A 13,810-nucleotide genomic window follows, 5' to 3' on the forward strand; every position below is an offset into this window, starting at 1 on the left:
AAAAGTGAAATTAATTAAGCTGCATTTACTGCATAAAGATTCGTTTTTTTAACTTTAGAATCTTCTTCTTCTTATTCTTTCGGCTGCTCCCATTAGGGGTCGCCACAGCGGATCAACCGTCTCCATTTCGCTCTATCCTCCACATCTTCCATTGACACTCCAACCACCCGCATGTCCGCCCTCACCGCATCCATGAACCTCTTCTTTGGCCTTCCTCTTCTCCTCCTACCTGGCGGCTCCATCCTCAGCATCCTTCTCCCGATATACTCTGCTTCCCTCCTGTGCACATGTCCAAACCATCTCAATCTCGCCTCTCTCACTTTGTCTCCAAACCGTCATCCCTGCGCTGTCCCTCTAATATACTCATTTCTTATCCTGTCCATCCTCGTCACTCCCAACGAGAATCGCAGCATCTTTAACTCTGCCACCTCCAGCTCCACTTCCTGTCTTTTTGTTAGTGCCACCGCCTCCAAACCATACAACATAGCTGGTCTCACTACCGTCTTGTATACTTTCCCCTTCACTCTTGCAGCTACCCTTCTGTCACAAATCACTTCTGCAACTCTTCTCCACCCACTCCATCCTGCCTGCACTCTCTTTTTCACTTCTCTACCACACTCTCCGTTACTTTGGACAGTTGATCCCAAGTATTTAAACCCATCCACCTTCCCCACCTCAACTCCTTGCAACCACACCATACCACCACCCTCCCTCTCATTTACGCACATGTACTCCATCTTACTCCGACTGACTATCTTTCCCCTTCTCTCCAGTGCGTACCTCCACCTCTCGAGGCTCGCCTCAGCCTGCTCCCTACTCTCCCTACAGATCATGATGTCATCCGCGAACATCATAGTCCATGGGGACTCCAGTCTGATCTCGTCCGTCAACCTGTCCATCACCATTGCAAACAGGAAAGGGCTCAGAGTCGATCCTTGGTGCAATCCCACTTTAACCTTAACCCGGTTCGTCATTCCTACCGCACACCTCACCGCTGTCACACTGTCCTCATACATCTCCTGCACGATCCTCACATACTTCTCTACCACTCCCAACTTCCTCATACAATACCACAACTCCTCTCTTGGCATCCTATCATAAGCTTTCTCTAAATCCACAAACACACAATGTAACTCCTTCTGGCCTTCCCTATACTTCTCCATCAACATTCTCAAAGCAAACATCGCATCAGTGGTGCTCTTTCCTGGCATAAAGCCATATTGCTGCTCACAAATTATCACCTCTCCTCTCAACCAACCTTCCACTACTCTTTCCCACAACTTCATGGTGTGGCTTAACAACTTGATACCTCTGTAATTATCATAGCTCTGCACATCACCCTTGTTCTTAAAAATCGGAACCAGTACACTTACTCTCCACTCCTCCGGCATCCTCTCACTTTCCAAGACTTTATTAAACAATCTGGTTAACAACCCCACTACCATCTCTCCGAAGCACTTCCATGCCTCCACTGGTATACCATCTGGGCCAACCGCCTTTCCACTTTTCATCTTCTTCATAGCAGTCCTCACTTCATCCTTACTGATCCACCCCATTTCCTGATTCACTATCTCCACCTCTTCCAACCTTCTCTCTCTCTCATTTTCTTCATTCATCAGCTCCTCAAAGTACTCCATCCACCTTCTCAACACACTCTCCTCGCTCGTCAGCACATTCCCATTTATGTCCTTTATCACCCTAACCTGCAGCACATCCTTCCCAGCTTGGTCTCTCTGTCTTGCCAATCGGTATAAATCCTTTTCCCCTTTTGTATCCAACTTCTCATACAGCTCGTCATATGCCTTTTCCTTGGCCTTTGCCACCTCTCTCTTTGCCTTTCGCCGCCACTCCTTGTACTCCTGCCTCCTTTCTTCATCTCTCTGACTATCCCACTTCTTTTTCGCCAACCTCTTCTTCCTTATACTTTCCTGTACTTCCTCGTTCCACCACCAAGTCTCCTTATCTTCCTTCCTCTGTCCAGATGTCACACCAAGTACCTTCCTAGTTATCTCCCTCACCACTTCTGCTGTAGTTGCCCAATCATCCCACACCTCTTTACCACCATCCAACACCTGTCTCACCTCCTTCATAAATTTCACGTAACAGTCTTCCTCCTTCAGCTTCCACCATCTGGTCCTTGTTTTAGCCCTCACTCTCTTCCTCAACCTCACCTCTAAAGTCATCCTACAGACCACCAATCGATGCTGTCGAGCTACACTCTCCCCTGCCACCACCTTACAGTCTCTAATCTCTTTCAGGTTGCATCTCCTGCTTAAGATGTAATCCACCTGTGTGCACTTTCCTCCACTCTTGTATGTCACCCTGTGTTCCTCCTTCTTGAAATACGTATTTACCACTGCCATTTCCATTCTTTTTGCAAAATCTAACACCATTTGCCCTTCCACATTCCTCTCGTTGACACCGTACCTACCCATCACCTCCTCATCCTCTTTATTCCCTTCCCCAACATGCCCATTGAAATCTGCTCCAATCACCACTCTTTCATCCTTGGATACACTCTCCACCACTTCATCTAACTCACTCCAGAAATCTTCTTTATACTCCATCTCATACCCCACTTGCAGAGCATATGCACTGATGCCATTCATCATCACCCTTTCAATTTCCAACTTCACACTCATCACTCGGTCAGACACTCTCCTCACCTCCAATACCCTCTTGACATAATCCTCCTTCAGGATTACCCCGACACCATTTCTCCTCCCAGCCACACCATGGTAAAACAGTTTGAAACCACCCCCAATGCTCCTGGCCTTACTCCCCATCCACTTGGTCTCTTGTACACACAGTATGTCTACCTTTCTTCTCTCCATCATATCAGCCAACTCTCGCCCTTTGCCAGTCATAGTTCCAACTCTCACCTCCACACTTCTACCCTTCCTCCTCTCCCACTGCCTCTGGACACACCTTCCCTGTCTCCTTCTCCTCTTTCGCCCAGCAGTAACACAATTTCTACCGGTAGCCGGCTGACCAACAGTACCGGTGGCGGTCGTCGGTAACCCGGGCCTCAACCGATCCGGTATGGAAATCCGTTTTATTGTCCGCATGATAATTTTGCACAGGTTTTATGCCGGATGCCCTTCCTGACGCAACCGTGGTCGCCTCATACGAAACACAGGGATATGGTACACCTATTCTAACCGGGGCATACACCGGGCCCATTACACTGGTACTCTTTTTGCCGACCTCGGAAGGATGACAGGCTGAGTCAACCCCCCTGGTGTATTAATTCAGTGGCCCAACAGGGCTTGAACTCAGGACCTTTTGGATCCCAAGCCGCTACCCTAACCACTGCGCCAACACCAGGCTACCTTTTTTTTTAACTTTAGAATGTGAAGTGAAAATTCCAATGATAATAAAATGGAATAATTTTCAGTTTTTGAAAAGAAATGTAACTTTCCTTCAATATTTTGTTTCTATATTGTCATTGATAGTAATGATGTCTCGTTACCACAGGGACAAACACCCGCTACTAGAACGCCGTGGATCGGGGACCATCCTGGTTGACCGCATCTCGCAAACTCGCCCTGGATTCCTTCCACCACTTAACGTCAACCTGACTCCACCTATCCCTGACATTTGCAGCCGGAATCGAACTGGGACATCTCACGGTCCCGCTGCTCTATCCCCGGTTCTACTGGCAAAGAGACATATATCACCTGAGCCGACACCTGGTACAGGGAGGCGAGCACGCAAGACCCTGTTAAGACGTCATTCCATGCAGGTGGAACAGATGAAGCAGCTGGTCAGTTATGGTGACCTCCCAACATGATTTCTTTAAAAGATACAAACATCGCCGAAAGGGGTGACAAAATGTATGCGACAGTGGTGCAAAGAAGTTGAAGCGAAATATAGACCGTATAAGTACTTTAAATCGTACAAATAAACTACTCACAGCTTTCACGGGCAGCATGTGAATAATTTTCTTTTGGATTTTTTTTGACAACGGTGACCTTATCACAGTGTGACGTCGAAATGATTGACATTCCTTTCAGTACAAGTGGTAGATGCACTAGTTCTTCAAAAATATATAATTATCCTCCATTTCACATGAGATAAAGGTAAACGTTAACGAAATGTTTCAATAGTTCTTCTGTAACTTCTATACACACTTCACTTTTCTCATTTCAGAGAAAGCGTTGTTTCGCGATTCGGTCACAACATCACAATGAGGAACAGTGGCCTAAAAAAAAAAATAATAATAAACTTTTTAGAAGTGATATCAGAAAAGCATTTACTCACTGCATGATACATTTACATGATCATGTCACTTGCATTTCGGTAAAATTTTATAATAAATAGAGAGACCGTAACACTTCGTATTGGTTTCTACTTCAGGCCTATGTAGATTCCTTTTAAAGGTCCCATGACACCCAAAAGTACTGAAATTGCATATATATATATATATATATATATATATATATATATATATATATATATATATATATATATATATATATATATATATATATATATATATATGTATGTATGTCCTATAGGAGTTTTTCATCGTGATTTCAGATCTGACAATGTTTTTTCACAATACTCGTTCTGTAAAATGTAAAATTAAAAAACAAACCTCTTCGGGAACGCCCCTAAAAATTCTGCCGAAATCTACTGAAAGGGGCATAACCCACATGACGTCATCTCCAGAACGACAAAGGCTGCACGCAAATTACTCGGGTTGATGGTCTATGTGATTCTATTGGGTTCCTGTGTGTTTCCACATTCGATTGGTCGACTCAAACGCTTCGTTCATTTCTGCTTTTAAAAAAATCAAACATTTGGTTTTGAATAATGGATGGCATGGACTTTGATTTGTCTGGTAGCGACAGTGAGTGAGAGAAATGAAGGATTTAGGTCTGAATCAGATGGAGAATCGCGGGAGGTGAAGTTCAGGCAGCTGGAAATGAAATACGGCCTTACCAGTTCGATCCCGAAGCAGGACAAGCAGAGGAAAATGGCGATGAAATTCCCAGCGTTCATGATGATCGGGAGAACATCGAAGGAAGACTTGGCAATAACAACTGGTTAGACTAAATCCTATTCGTAATTCAATAATGTAAATTCGACTTGCATACTGCTCGATATCAGAAATATTTTAGTGAGGTGATGTGACCAGCGCAGCGGACATGTTGCACCACGGCGAATGAATCGCAAGCAAGGCCTGCCCATGTCATCGGCCGTGTCTCTCCACGCATAAAACGAAGCAATCTCGCTGTCCGGATACGATGAAAACTTGTGTGCAGAACACACCTTGTGACACAATTGTCTCGAGTAGTCCGATAAATCTGACGTTCTGTTGCATTTTATTTATTTTATTCCTACTGTCGTCATGTAGCGCCAGTAGAAAACAAAGAAAAGAGAATAATAAAAGAAAGCTACAGCACGTCAGATTTATCAAACTAGTCGGATGGACGACGGATTTATCGGACTAGTCTAGACTCTAGAGTTAACAAGTAACTTGTATTAGCATGCACACAATGTATAAGTCAATGCGTAAGAGTCCCGAGGATATGAGGCCGTGTAATAGGACAGATATATTTCTTTCATAGTTTTGCCAACATATTTTTCCCTGTTCATTTATTACAGCATTTTGGCTAAATGTTAATGAATAGCAAGCCAATGGAAGCAGTACCTTCACTTTAGAATAAACCCATGTATGTCGAGTGCAGCCAAACCTGGCTTGCATGTATGTAGAATCGTACTGATGAGGAATTCTCCTGTTTCGTTGTGATCGTTGTAGAATTCTGTCGTTGTTGTGGAATTCTAATTTTATTTCCTTACTTTTTATTAACCGTCTAACGGACTCGATTGTAAAATCCTGTTACTAAAAATGACAGACACCGATAGAATCACTGTCCACAAAATAGAGTACTTTCCTTCAGAGAACACTTTTATTTTTAACTTGTGAGTTCAAACACTCAGATATTGGCATCCACCACTTTATTTCACCCTCGCACACCACAATGAACTTCTCACTCATATATATTGTTACGAATCTACAACGCTCAGAATACGAATGGCCGCTTTAGCCAATGGCGGCCGTCTCGCCCACCGGACGGACAATTCAGTCATGACTTTCTGGAACAACGCCAGAAACCAGTCACGGGTGGGTTTTTAATCCCACCACGGCCCAGTCCGTATTCTACCCGCGCAAAATAGGGTCAACGCTGAATATCGATATACCTTAGTACCCGTGCGGGTAACCTACCGAGGGACCATACCTCGGCGAAGGCCTGCTTGGACACGAACCGCTTAAGCGGTCCGTTCCGTTCTGGGATAACCGAGCGGGTATTATCGCCAGACCTCGCCAGACCCGATTCTATTTATCGGTATTCAAAACCCAACTCGTATTCCGAGAGCGAGATAGCGGTTCAATGGGGGGAGAAAAGACACGACGAACTGGTTAACATTCACACAAGCACATTTATTATTTTCCACACGTATTCAGTCATGCAGGTATGGAATCAATAAAAGCAAGAGCAAAAAGCACTACGAACGTCTATGAGCAATTATGTATAGTCACTTAACAGGTTTTACTTACAAGACACGGCGCCACAACATGCATTCGAAAGTAAAACCCCAGGAAAAAGACCACCCCCATAGACAGGGGAGTCAGACTGGGCCCGTGGTCCTTTATAACGTGGAGGCGCGTAGACCGCAGAGGCTCCGTGAGGCCGCGCAGGTTACGTTCCTTGCTGTGCGACCCACGACGCTCCTTCCCCACGGCAGCTAGCGTAACCGCGGTCTGGCCCAGGCCTGGTGGTACGGGCCCCGGCCGGCAACGCCTGAGAGGAACGAACGGGCCTTTGCTCTCTTAGAGTTTATGCTCTGTAAGAACCCGTTCGTTCTTCAGCGATGCTCGGACTGTCCCGAAGCCTGATCACCTCGGACCGTCTGGCGCTGGCGGGCGAGCTCTCTCCGGCTCGTACACGTTCCGCAGCTCTGCGCGGCACAGTAGGCTTAGCCACACTCCCCGTTCGCGCTTCCTCCGTTCTCCTCAGCTTCTCCATCTACTGCAGGCTTCAGACTTCCATGCGGCTCCTCGACCTCTCCAGACTGGTTGAACTGGCGCTCTGCACGGCCTTTTATAGGGCTGGTGAGACAACATCTGATCTCTGCACTCTCACCTCTGACCTCTGCGTGGAAAGCGGACGTCGCGGAAATCACCGACCCTATGGATCCGATTCTCCGAGAGCGAGCCGACGTGTTTGAAGTCATCACCCTTCGACCCCCACAGGCCCCGCCCCTTTCTCTCCTGTGATCCGTTTTCCGAGGCGAAGCTTTTACAGAGCGGTCATGCGTGGAATCACTGTCGCTTGCGCTCACAACAAAACCCCCCCGCGTCGGTTTGCAGCGACGCTGTTCGCTGGGACTCGCCGCGGCAGGTGCAAAGATGGCGTCATTTCGGAGACGAAGGTGAGGCGATGTTTGTTTGTGGTGTGGAGATGTTGACTGTTGCTGGCGGAGTGGTGAGGATGGTGTGGTTGTTGAGAGGCAGGTGTGGTTGTGGTTGTTGTGAAGCGGTTGATGAGAGTGATGTTGGTGGTTGGTCCAAAATAACGATAGTAAAGAAAAACGGCTAACTGAAGATTCACAGCCCTGATGACACAAATAAATCCCATTAAACAACGGTGGGGAAATCTAACTGAACACAGACTTATCGATCTAACTGAACTAAGTAAAGGACCTTTATGGTGTTATGCGAATTTCCACAGCCGTAACAATATATACATTGGGAGAGTGGAGAGGGTTTTTGATAAGCATATAGGACAAAGAACACAGAAATGTATTACGTGTCCACTAAATGGACAGCAAATAACAGAATTAATATCAAAGGTAACAGTGTTATCAGAAAGGTCACCTTGGACTTGGAGAGAATTAAACAAACGTTCAGAAGTGCGCAAAGGAATACAGGATAAGACATTTGGGTTATAGGTTTAACAATTTAAAAAATACATCCAAGAGGGGAGTGCCGGTCATCTCTGCCAGAGGTCGAAAGTAACTCTGTGCCAGACTGGAATACGGGCAGTTCATAAAGTACGTACGCTCTACTTCCGGGTTTCAAAACCACCCACCCCCCCCCCTCTGTATGCAGGCGAGTGACCACCCACCCACCCCCCTCATACATCGCTAATCGCTTGCAAAGCCAGCAGTTCCTTATGAACCGATGTTTGTAAGCCATGACAATGCAGTCCCTCACGGTGTAATTTACCTTTTTCTTTTAAATCACAGCACGTCATTTTTGAAAATACAAATTGACATTCAAGACAATGTTAATGTCATAAATGAAAGTAAGTGTGCATATAAACTTGTGTTCCATTGTTTTAGTTAAATCTGACAAAAGCTTCAAATGTAATATTTGCCTCGGAGAGTTCCGGTTCTTAATTTTTTAATACTTTTTTTTTGTATGTACGTACTTTATGAACGGCCCATACGGGGAATCAGAACTAAGTTTGAAGGGCTATAAAATCGGAACGAGAGCAAATTTCCAAAAAAATGGCTCGTGTTGTTCTAGATAATAGTCCATAGTATCTGAATCACTAATAACATTTGATCTCTCTTGATAAATGAGGGAGGAGATACGATTTGAAATCGACGATTTTCGCAACTTTAACAACCTCGTGACGTTGACCTCGACCTTGGACGACCTTGAAAGTTGTATCGTTTTGCATGTCTCATCGACCTCTATCCATTCCACTGTTGGTTATTTGTCTCCACTCGGTTTGATTGTGGACGGATGGACGGACAGACTTCGAGACTGGGGTTATTAGGTCATCTCTACTGAGATGATAGAGATGACCTAAAAATGATTATGAACATGTGAAAAGTACATAACTTCAACCCAGTGAGACAACCAGCAAAGGTCTCTTTTCTAAAAGAGGAATATTCCCCAACAGTACCTATCCCAGCAGGCTGGTTTCAACGAACAATTCAATAAGCTGCAAAATGTGGGTGCAGGTTTTTCACATTGCTTGATTTTAAAATTACCTCCTTGCGCCTTGAAATGATGCAATATTAATCTTTAGTATTTTACTTGTATGTCCCTGTAAGTTTCTTTTTTTAATGGAAAGGTTCAACAGTCACATTTAATATTTTGTGGACATGGTATAGCCCTTTATTGTGCATACATGTATTGGATTTTTACACGACTACGACAAGGTAGTAAAGGGATAAATAATTGCCTCGTGATTGTTGTGCATACACGGCTCAGAAGCAGAATTTCTTTTCCGCGAAACAATCACAGGAATTAAGACGATCAGTGAGATAGCAAACACGTGCACAATGCATTTGTACGTACTTTATACGGCGCGCGACATCTAATCAATCCACTCTGTGCGAGTCGCGTTCTGGAGATGACATGAACGGTCACGTGACCTGCGGTTCGCTGAAGTCAACTTTTTTGAGGGGCAGGGCATAGCAAGTTGTGCAAAGCACTAGAAATGTTCGAAATATTGGTCTAATTATCCCATTTTTTGATTTTAAAATCAATTTTTTTTTTGATTTTTGATTGATCACTAGGAAGGTCAAGTTAATATATAAATAACCAGAAAGTTTTGAGTGTCATGGGACCTTTAACTGTGTTCTCTGTTGTCGACTGCTATGTTGCAATCCGAGTATTTTCTAGCTTGAGCTATCCTTTTTGAGACTATCTACAGCAAGATCTACCTGTCCCTTGATCGTGACCTTTGGGACGTCACAAAGGCAACGGCCGTACCGACGTTTCAATGGGTATCACAACACGCACAACTCTCTCCAGGGTTACTTACTTATTTGGGTTTCACGTTTAAGATACCAAATGTGGTCGACGATATTACATAGACCTGTTTTGTTCCTTGTTTACATTGACGATCTGCCCATGACACCCTTCGCTATGACTTACTCGTTTGAGGACGACGTTGAGTGTTCGGCTGTGATCGTGAAACCGGAGGATCGGCAGTGTCTCAAAAAAGTCTTGGATCGTGAATATATCTGGGCTGAGTGTTTAAGACTGAAATTATTTTAAATTAAAGTGTAAACTTATGCTTATTGCAAGGAGGATTCAACAAGTTGAATACAGGATAAACAAGAATGACAATAACATCACGATCGCTTCAGTGGAGCAGGAAAGTACTTCTTTAAAAAAAAAAAATATCCAATCTCCAGTTCCCTCAACACAAAACAATGTGTGAAGAAGGCCGACAAGATGCTGAGTATTATTTTCCTCAATTTTGGGAATTGAACCCCAAGTTGTTTTTTTTTTACTATTATTTGGTTTAAGTCTTTAGTGCCCCCACATCTTGAATCTGAAAGATAAGCACTGTATATAATCCTTACATGGCTAAACACAACAGGTTATTTGAAGATGTCCAACATCAGATGATTCGGTGTCTCAGGAACAGGGAGTATCTGATGTTGATTACGACATGAGGGCTTCTTTCTTTTGAGCACAGGTGATCAGACAGGTCCTGAACCAGACTTTGAAGATTGTTTATCATGTTGAAAACATGAACCCTGTTTCTTTGTATGAGGGGACACACCGATGACCATGAAATTGTTTAACCTAGGGGCACTTCTTGATATTTGTCCTGAGGTTACATATCCAGTTTGGCGACTTCCATGAACCACATTGTTCCATCACACGAGAGGCTCTTCAAATTGGAGAGCTGCTCCGGATATCGATACATCCGATTCAATCATTGCGCCCAGACTTTCAAGGGGCGGTAAGGGTCCACCAGATGCCACGATGTTCTGCAGAGCGTGGACCCATATCTCGGGTAAAACCTATTCAAAAACGCCCGTCCATTCATGTCAAAAATACAAAAATGTCACAATGTTGGGAGGCTGCTCAACACGTGAACCTTCCCCAAAGCTTTGTCCTGGACGTCTTAGTATTTATTGAATGGTCATTTTTATTTATGTCAGTTATATTCGCCTTATTAAAATGTTTAAAGTGCATGAAGCAGCAATCTCTTTGTCATCAAGGTGTGCAACTGAGGTTGCATCTTCCATTTGTTGAAGGTGGGAACGATGCCCCGCCCATGACATTTAAACAGGCCAATCAGGCCACTTGATGATTCTGGGGTAATAAAAGCTCAACGAGTATTCAGTCCACCACAGACTGGCACACCTGACTACGAGTCTTTTGGGCTGACAAGATGGCTGGCTGAGAGGCATGCACACTTGCCTCTTTGCTGTCGAGCCTAGGTTTAAATTCTGACCTCGCTATAAATGGTCCTCCTGGTGTTTCACATGCAAGGTGAATGACACCATTTGATGCATCTGGGATGCACTAGGTATTATTTTTTTACCCCATCATGTTGAGCCAATCGATGGGATAAAAAATAAAATGCATGTTTTATATATTTTGTTATTTTGGTTTGGATTTAATCCATCTGTTGTTTAATTGTTTTAATACCTGTTTCTGTTGATTTGGGGAGTGGGTTGGATACGTATCGCTTTTGGAATGGTACTGTCCACTGTCCATTTTCCTCCCCTCCCACAATCCTGGCCTGGTTTGGTTGAGTCCACATTTACGTTTGATTTATTTTCGTAATAAAACTATTAACGTTCGATATATTTTTTAATTTATGGTTGTGTGCACTCGCCCAGAGTCGAAGTAACGTCCTCACGTTGGAATCACCGTCCTGGCTTCAGCAGTTATTGAGTATCATTGGGCCACAGTTTTACATTGTTTTTAGAGGGGAAGAAGATGAAATGCAAATTGGCATTTTAGCGCTCTCTCATTGTGGTACTTTAATGACGTATTCTGGCATCTTTTAAAATATTGGTAGTTCAGAAAATGCTCGAGAGTAAAAGGTATGCCTTTTAAATCCTTATGACTTCACTCTAAAGCAGTTTATGAGTGCATCATTGTGTGCACATTTGAATGGATGGCCATTTTTTTCCCCCGTATCGTCCCTCCATAATCTATATGGAGTACTATTGTAGTGTGTGTGTGTGTGTGTGTGTGTGTGTGTGTGTGTGTGTGTGTGTGTGTGTGTGTGTGTGTGTGTGTGTGTGTGTGTGTGTGTGTGTGTTCATAAAGCATTCTCTCTCTCTCTCTCTCTCTCTCTCTCTCTCTCTCTCTCTCTCTCTCTCTCTCTCTCTCTCTCTCTCTCTCTCTCTCTCTCTCTCTCTCTCTCTATATATATATCTATATCTATATCTCTCTCTCTCTCTCTAACCTCTCTCTCTCTAACCTCTCTCTCTCTAACCTCTCTTTCTCTCTCTCTCTAACCTCTCTCTAACCTCTCTCTCTCTCTCTCTCTCTCTCTCTCTCTCTCTCTCTCTCTCTCTCTCTCTCTCTCTCTCTCTCTCTCTCTCTCTCTCTCTCTCTCTCTCTCTCTCTCTCTCTCTCTCTCTCTCTCTCTCTCTCTCTCTCTCTCTCTCTCTCTCTCTCTCCCTCTCCCTTCCCCCCGCCCGTATCCAGGCAATGATTATGTGTGGACAGTGGTATTTGTCTCCGGACAGAGTTTGTGTCCAGCCTTTGTTAATCTCTGGCCAGTATTTGTCTCCGGACATGTCCAGGCCATGTTTGTAGTATGACGAGTAGAAAATGGATTTCAAACATTATTTTGTTTCCATCTTCACTGTTATTCAATGCGGAATCATTTTGATGAGAAAGTATGAATCCTAATGAACGCTCCACCTCACGTCTGCCTTCCCTTCCTCTCACCTCATGCTGTCTTCCCTTCCCCCACCCCTCCTCACTCTCCCTCCCTGTTTTTCTCCCCCCCCCCTCCTTTAGTATTCCCATCAGCGAAGCGACGGGTGGTATTTGCTGGTTGGAAAAATAAAATTAGGTGGTTATATAGATACTGGCCTTGCTATCTACTCAGGGAGAGAGGAGGGGGAGAGTGTTAATTTGATATTCATCACAGCATTTTAAGATGATGAATTCCAAATAATATACAGTGCCATCAGAAAGTCCACACCCCCTTTCAAAATTTGTACCTTTGTTGCCTTATCGCCTGGAATTAAAGTACACTAAATTAGACCTTTTCCCACCTTTATTTACACATCGTAACCCACAACTTCCAAGTGAAAAACAAATTCTACAAATTTCAGAATATTAATTAAAAATATAAAACTAGAATATCTTGGTTTGATAAGTGTCCACCCTCCTGAGTTAATACTTGGTGGAAGCACCTTTGACAGCAATTACAGCTGTGAGTCTGTTGGAATAGGTCTTCACCAACTTTGCACAACTTGATTGGGCAATATTTGCTCATTCTTCTGTACAAACTATTCAAGCTCAATGAAGTTGCGTGGGGAGCGTTGAGAGACAGTAATCGTCAAGTGATGCTTCAGATTTTCAATTGGATTTAAGTCGGGGCTTTGACTGGGCCACTCAAGGACATTTATCTTTTTGTTCCTTCGCCATTCCAGCGTAGCTTTGGCTGTGTACTTTGGGTCGTTGTCATGCTGAAAGGTGAACTACCGTCACAATTTCAGCTTTCTTGCAGAGGGCAGCAGGTTTTCCTCTTGAATTTTTCTGTATTTTTTCTCCATCCATTTTCCCTTTCATCCTGACAAGTGCACAGCCAAGGCAAAAATAGTATTCCATTCCTGTCGTAATTCTCTGCAGACTACTGCAGTAGGACCTGTTACGAACTGTAGTATATGAGTACTACTCTCATCTACTATAGTTCTAACTGTAGCATTTTTGCCTGGGAGTCCCTGCTGATGGAAAACATCCCCATTACATGATGCTGCCACCACCATGTTTCACAGTAGGGATGGTGTTCTTTGGGTGATGTGCCGTGTTGGGTTTGCACCATATGTAACATATTATATTCAGACC

The 13,810-nt window shown here is 44.0% G+C and overlaps 1 protein-coding gene across 1 annotated transcript in view; it reads left to right on the forward strand.

Annotated features, from left to right (window-relative positions):
- The window catches only part of LOC147020764 (ankyrin repeat domain-containing protein 34C-like), a 50,615-nt gene extending 46,215 nt beyond the window's left edge, over nt 1-4,400 (forward strand). Inside the window, exon 5 of the mRNA XM_085896377.1 lies at nt 3,478-4,400. Coding sequence (XP_085752503.1) covers nt 3,478-3,793 — 316 coding nt within the window. The 3' untranslated portion in view covers nt 3,794-4,400. The remainder of the gene's footprint in view (nt 1-3,477) is intronic.
- Nucleotides 4,401-13,810: the final 9,410 nt, after the last annotated feature.

The sequence above is a fragment of the Eptatretus burgeri genome, chromosome 9, assembly GCF_056783735.1.
Source record: "Eptatretus burgeri isolate ZD-2024b chromosome 9, Ebu_testis_v1, whole genome shotgun sequence".
Taxonomy (NCBI): domain Eukaryota; kingdom Metazoa; phylum Chordata; class Myxini; order Myxiniformes; family Myxinidae; genus Eptatretus; species Eptatretus burgeri.